Consider the following 6,845-nt stretch of genomic DNA (forward strand, 5'->3'; position numbering starts at 1 on the left):
CAAAATAAGTTACAATGAAATAATCCTCCCAGATTTATTGGCACAATTGGAACATTAGTAAACCATAAGAGCTAAATTGATGGCTGCTACACTCCAAATCCTTTTATCTTTATTCAGATATTTTTGTTTGTCTTTTAGATTTTTATTTTTGAAATGAATATATTTAAAATACCAAAGAACAAAATAAGTTACAATGAAATAATCCTCCCAGATTTATTGGCACAATTGGAACATTAGTAAACCATAAGAGCTAAATTGATGGCTGCTACACTCATGATTTAGTTCTTATTTCCCCTGGTCTGACTGGCGCCACTACCACATAAGCCTGGTTGGGGAGAGTTTATGGGGATCGAGTACGCCAGTCTGTTATCAGCTTTTGACAACAGTGCACTGTGTTTCTGTTTGAAGTGGAATTTGTGAATAGTTGCACAGCTCAACAGTATCTTTTAATTCTGTCTGCTTAACAGCCCATCATGTCAAAGAAGACCAAGAGGATGCTGAAGAAAACAGGTTTTGTTTTTTTTTTAATGAGGATTGGAAATTGCATTATCTTGTTTCTGCTAAAGATGAGTTACTTGCTTTGTGATACTACAATATCAACATTAAAGAAATTCAATGCTCATCAGCATTATAACACTCATTGAGGACCACAAATATTTTAAATTAGGCACAAGAGGTTGCATAGCAGAAATTAAAACATGAAAAGCAAAAGCACAGACAATTCTTTCAAGCAGCAATGAGACCTGGAAATAATGCCACTGAAGAAACTTATAAAGTAGCTTATATACTCGGGGAAATGAGGGAAGCCATTCAGTGATGTAGAAATTGTGAAAGAATGCATTGTCAAAGCTGTAGGATGTTTAGGCCCTGATAACATTTCAAAGTATAAACAACTGCCTCTTTCGAGGAGAACCATAACTAATCAGCTGCATGAATTAGCCTTCAACTTAACACCTTCATGCAATACTTCAACAGGAAAATATACATTATTTAATTGCTTTGAATGAATCAACTGATACTACTGACTCGGCACAGGTTTTATATTTCATTTGGGTCATAAGAGAAGATTTTCTTTGCTATAAAGAGTTACTTGCTTTGGGCACTCCTGCAAACAGAACACAGGGAATAGATATCTTCAACAACTTTCAAGAAAAATGTCATGAAGTTGGACTGAATTTGGTAAATTTAGTAAGTGTGTGTACAAATGGTATACTTTCCATGACAGGAAAGCATGAAGGGTTTATTGCACAGATAAAAAAAATATTAACAGATCCAGATGCTCTCATTTCCTTTCATTGTATCTTGCATCAGCAAAATCTCTGTGCTAAAGCTAATATTTTAAATGACACTTTGCAACAAGTTGTAAGTATTGTTAACTATGTTCCTGCAAATGTAACATGGCATCATCAGTTTCGGTGTAACATGCTAAAGTTGAACAATGAGGTATTCAGTGTGGATTTGCCCTGTCATTCTAAAGTGCATTGGCTATTGCAGGGACAGGTGTCAGCCAAAATTTTATCTCTGTGAAAACAGATAGTTAAATTTATGAAGAACAGAATCAGCAATGTGAATTCTTGAAAGAAGATTTCTATAAAATGCAACATTTCTGTGTGATATCATGTCAAATCAAAACAACTTGAATATTTCTTTGCAAGGTAAAACTAAATCTATACATGATATGTGGCAAAAAGAAGTATATCTAATTGAAGTTCCTTGAATGAAGCTTTATTTGATTACAGCTAAATTAATGCGGTCTTCCAATATGAAAAGGTTCCCCACGCCTGAGCTAGACCACAACAGAATTGAAGATTAACTTCTCAGCATTCCCCTGGGGTGGGCCAGGGAGGGGAACCGAAATCTTTGGTTTCAGGGTTAGTTGTTCAAGGCCAGTTCCTGGGCATTCTTAAGCAAGCACACAATTAGGCACTGTAAAAGAGAGTTGTTAGTTAACTTTAAGATGCAGTGACTGTTACTGTTACAGTCTCATCCAGTATCGTGACTTGAAATACAGTATATGCTAATAATTTCCAAATTTACACGTCCAGGCATGACCCTTCTCCCAATATTCAGTCAAAGGTTGAATTGTCTATGTGACAGACACTTTGTGGTATTACAGATATTCAAACTGACCATCCTCGAAGTTAGATTCCTGGGTTTCCCTCCAAGACACCGCTACTTCAGCCTCCCCATCTCAGGGAATAGCAAATTCACTCTATGGTTGCTCTGGGCCACTACTTTACTTAAAAGTTCGCTCACCACCTATAGATGGAGGTGGGCCAAAGAAGGTCCAAGAGAGGGAGGCCAGTGCGTTTGCAAGGCGTCACAGCCGAACATCCACTGTCCTCCTTTTGGTGGTTATTTTGACTGCTAATTTACCCCTATGCCCTGTAAGAGGATCCGAAGAGGAGATAATGCAAGCCTGGAAGTCATGGCCAAGCGGAGCACTGGGTTCCGGGTCTTTGCACTGGCCCTGATCCCAGGCGAATGCCCCTGGCTTCTGGGCCTCGATTTCCCCGGGCAAAGAATGGACAGTTTTGCCCTTCCTTCTTGATCCCCCGGAGCTGTGCTCACGGTAGAGAGGCGGGTCTGAGCCGGGGTTCTGGGCTTGGGCGTCTCTTTCACGGAGGAAGACCCGCCCAGGCACAAACCCGCTGTTAAGGTGTTTATGGAAAACAAACTACGTTACCCAAAAGGCACTGCTCCGTGCGACGCCGGCGGGCGCTGGGCCAATGACGGCCCAGAACAGGGGCGTTTCCTGCTAGTCGCGGAGCTGGAGGCGGAACTTCCGGGCTCTCGGTGACAGACGTCATTTGGGCGCGACGGTTCCGTCCACGCCGGCTGCGGCGAGGGACTGGTGTTTCGTGGCTGCTGCCCGGACGGCTCTTGGGAAATGAGCAGGTAGGAGGCTGAGACCGACCTCTGTGTGTTGGAACGGACCGCGAACCGCCGCGTAACGGGGGAGTGCGACAGTTAGCCAAGGTCACCGCGTCCCGGGCAGGCGGGGGCGCGGCTGGGCCTGCGGGACCCGCCCTGTTCGCCGCATCCCCGGCCCGGCTCGGTCTACAGGGTCCCAGGATGGCGGCGGCGTGGACGGACCCTGCGCAGGTGAGTGGACGGGGGTTTTGGCCTTGCTGCTGCTCTGCTGGTTCGGAGAGGCCTCTCGGGTAGGACGGCAGCCCAGAAAGCCGCAGGATTTCTCTTTGTAGTTGCGCCTGTTGACGGAAAGCGGAGCAGGCTCGTCCGTTAATGTGCAGTCGTAGTACAGGAGAGACCGAATAACAAGCCGGCAATAGCCAGGCTATACATTAAAAGTATGACTTTGTTCTGCAGTTTGTAGCAACCTGCCTAGGAAACCAACCCCCTTTTCTGCAGTGAACAGCTCTGGAAGCCGTCCTGCTCTAAGCTTCGCTTGCTAGGAGCTGGATTGCTATGTCTAAGTGACAATTCCGGAAGCCAAACGATACCTTCTGTGACAGTCAGCCCCAAATGTCCAGGATTTGATTAATAACTGACCCCTTCATTTTTGTCCCTGATTCCAACATAGGACCAACCAGGGAAAGCTATACATGCCCCCTACCCGGTCACATAGGATGCCCTGCTTCTAGTTAGCACACCTACAGCTTGGCCTTGCCAACACTGTCAGGCCTCTGATCGGTGCTGAGTAATTGTTTGGAGAATAGATAAATGAGGCTCTACTCCAGGGACTCCCATCACACGTGTAATCCAAACTCTCAGCAATATCCTGCAAGTCCCTACCCTGTCTACCCTGGCTGACCACCTCCAACCTTGTTTCCTTCCCTTTCCTCACTCCCTGCTCTTCAGACACACCAGCCTGATCATGCAAAGCTCTTTCCCACCTCCCAGCCTTCACCCTTGCAGTTCCCTCCGCCTCAGATCTGCAAGATTGCCTTTCACATCTTTTTGGCTCTGTTTAAATGTCGCTTCTTTGGAGAGGCCTTTGCTGGCAGTTCTGCCTAAAGTAGCCCCTTCTCCATTTGCCTTTGGTTTGCCTTTTTCATGTAAAGAATCTGGCAAAATTTAAAAAACTGCTGGATTGAGGATTTCTAGGATGTTGTGAGGGCAAAGAGTGTGAGTAATAACAAAAATGATACTAGTTGGCACTTACTGAGGCTTGATGTGAATTGAGGGGCGGGCAATATTCATCATCTCATTTAATCGTGATCTTCTCAGAGTTAGATCCTGTTATTTACACTGCTTTCCATGAGAAGAGTTCAAGATTCCCACATTTTTTCCCCCTGTGAGGAGCTCTTCATCGTCACCACATACTTAATTACCTGCCCAAAGTCACACAGCAGAAACTCACAATTAGTACGTGGACTACCAGAGCCTTTCTTTTTATAGATAGTGGGCAGGGAAGCCCTAGAGGTGACACCTAAAGTGAGCTTTGCAGTCCTCCTCCAGAAAGTCACAGTGGTCACTGGGGGTGAAGGGCAAATATCTAAGCAGAGAGAACTGTGTAGACAAAGGCAAGGTATGTTCGTTGTTTAGGAAGGTGCAGGAGGGCCTGTGAGGTTGCCATGGTATCCCCGCCTCCTGTGGTCTTTGGCTGGTTGTTCATCCCGCCTTTAACCCATACGACATTGTGGCCAGTCGTAAGCCTGTGTTCTCATGGCCACAGCCTGCGTTATCCTGGGCCACTTGAGTTTCCTGGTCCTGATGTACATTGGCCTTAGAGATACCTGCCAGCAGGACTCAGGGAGGAAAAAGGCTAATGGTTATGCAATCTCTGGGAATCTTTGGGGCCTGAGGAAAGGGGTGGAGAGGAGTTAGGGTAATGAGCTGGTCCAGGCCCTGCCACTCCTCAGGTGTTTGACACTGATGAGTTTAGTGATGAGTGCTTTGCCCATGTAATAGAAATATTTTCAGGAGCTACTGAAATGGATTGAATAACAAAAATATGTGGAAATGCTTCACAGTCTCATTACCGTAGATTCACTTTAGTGATGGAGGCTTCTTGGGGTTACACCATTAAACCCTGGATCAGAGGGACCTGGGTTCAAATTCCATCTCTGCTCATAAAACATGAGACTCTGGGTGAGTTTGTGGAGCTCCCTTAGCCTCAGGTCACTGTGACATGGAGGTGATCGATGACAGTGTTTACCTCAGAGGCTGTGGGGAGGACTGAAAAAAATCCCAAAGCTTATCAAGCACTGAATATTTTCTCTGTAAATCTCACAACTGTTACTGTAACATGGGAATGACTGTATTGATCTGAAAATTAAGGCTCAGAGATGAGATGAGGTCCCTAAAGTCACACAACTGGCAGGTGTCAGTTACAGGAACTTGTATTCAAATCTGGGAGTCTGACTTCAGAGCTGGGGACTCATAGTCGCTTTAACACAGGCTGCAAAGCTCTGCATGGGGCAGGCACCTAGCTGGACAGTGAGGCTCAGGGACTGTTCTTGTTACCGTTATTGCTGTCGTTACCAGTATAATTATTTCCTCATTCCTTGACATTCTGTTGCCCTTACTGTCTGCATCTCTTGGTCCCATGTCATTGCCATTGTCTTCTTTCGTTCTCTGATGGCTTCTGCATAGGAGCCGTCTCTCCCTCACACCGTGGCATTGTGTCCAGGCAATGTCTGTCATGCTCCTTCAGCTCTGTATGAAGGTAGGTCCTCAGGAGGCGCTCAGTGCTTCGGGCCTTGATCTCTTTGTACCTTTTGCAACAAAGCACATACAGCAGCCCCAGGGCTAACTCTGCTATTTGACTTTCCAGGTGTCTGTGACCTTTGATGATGTAGCTGTGACTTTCACCCAGGAGGAATGGGGGCAGCTGGACCCAGCCCAGCGAACCCTGTACCAGGAGGTGATGCTGGAAAACTGTGGGCTCCTGGTGTCTCTGGGTAAGGCCTTCCACCTCCACCATGCACGGGACCTGCCTCCTCCTTTCTACCCTCTATCTCCACACCTGGCTGGTTAAGAAGGCCTCTAGAACCTGCCTTGCCTCCTTCCCACAACTTCTCACTTTCTGGACTGACCGCTTCCTATCTGGTCTCCATGTGTCTCTTTGGGCAAGAAACAGTATTCCTTGGCTTGCGGCCAAAGGAGAAGAAAGTGTTAGAAGGCAGTGGGGTGTTTTGCGGAAGCCAAAGGTAGGATTTCCGGCTGCACCTTAATAAGGCAGTGATGGGGGAACTATTAATAGAATCCCCACAGTTGTGTCCTGGCTTCTCTCCCTGGGTCTGCTCATCTCACTGTCTACTGAGTATAGCTTTTTCTGCCGTAGTGAGGTTAGGGCAAGAGTGGCCACCCCAGGCCTTGTTTTCTGACCCCCAGATTCCTTGTCTCTGTTTCTCTGGTCTCTGTGGGGTATCCTGAGGCAGCAAGTGCTGCCACCTCTTCCCAAGCCCATACTTTCCTGGATTCTCACCCAGTGCCCAGCAGAGATGGGCCCCTGTCTGAGGCCCTTTTTTGGAGTTCCAGAGAAGAATCTGACTGAGGGAGCCTGGGTGTCTCAGGTATTCCCTCCACGGCGGAGTTAACAGGGTCAGGCATGATGGGATGTTCTCCAAGAAAGGGGCGAGTCAGGCAGACCCCCAGGAGGCGTTTGTTTTCTAAACAACACAGTCTCAACCATGAGGCTTCTTTATTTTCGTGTGCCGTCCTCATGATTTCCTTTCCTAAGTACAGGACCTCTGCTAGTGTGAAGGGAGAGAGGTTTAGAGCAGTGCTTCTCGACAGTTGGCTGTTTTGCCCCCCAGGAGACACTGGCAATGTCTGTAGTCACTTTGTGTTGTCACACCTGGGCTGCGGGTGGTCCTGGCATTGAGTGGGTAGAGTCCAGAGATGCTGCTAAACGTTCCACAGTGCACAGGACAGCC

At 46.9% G+C, this 6,845-nt stretch overlaps 1 protein-coding gene across 2 annotated transcripts in view; it reads left to right on the top strand.

The window, feature by feature from the left end:
* Window positions 1-2,877: 2,877 nt before the first annotated feature.
* The window catches only part of LOC105817816 (zinc finger protein 805), a 13,746-nt gene continuing 9,778 nt past the window's right edge, over window positions 2,878-6,845 (top strand). The window contains exons 1-2 of one of the 2 annotated variants that reach the window (XM_012653609.1): window positions 3,076-3,105; window positions 5,741-5,867. In XM_012653609.1, coding sequence (XP_012509063.1) covers window positions 3,076-3,105; window positions 5,741-5,867 — 157 coding nt within the window. Of the gene's footprint in view, window positions 3,106-5,740; window positions 5,868-6,845 lie in introns of both variants that reach the window. The other variant, XM_012653610.1, reaches the window with a different exon arrangement.

Source organism: Propithecus coquereli, unplaced genomic scaffold, assembly GCF_000956105.1.
Source record: "Propithecus coquereli isolate 6110/MARCELLA unplaced genomic scaffold, Pcoq_1.0 Scaffold425, whole genome shotgun sequence".
NCBI lineage: Eukaryota > Metazoa > Chordata > Mammalia > Primates > Indriidae > Propithecus > Propithecus coquereli.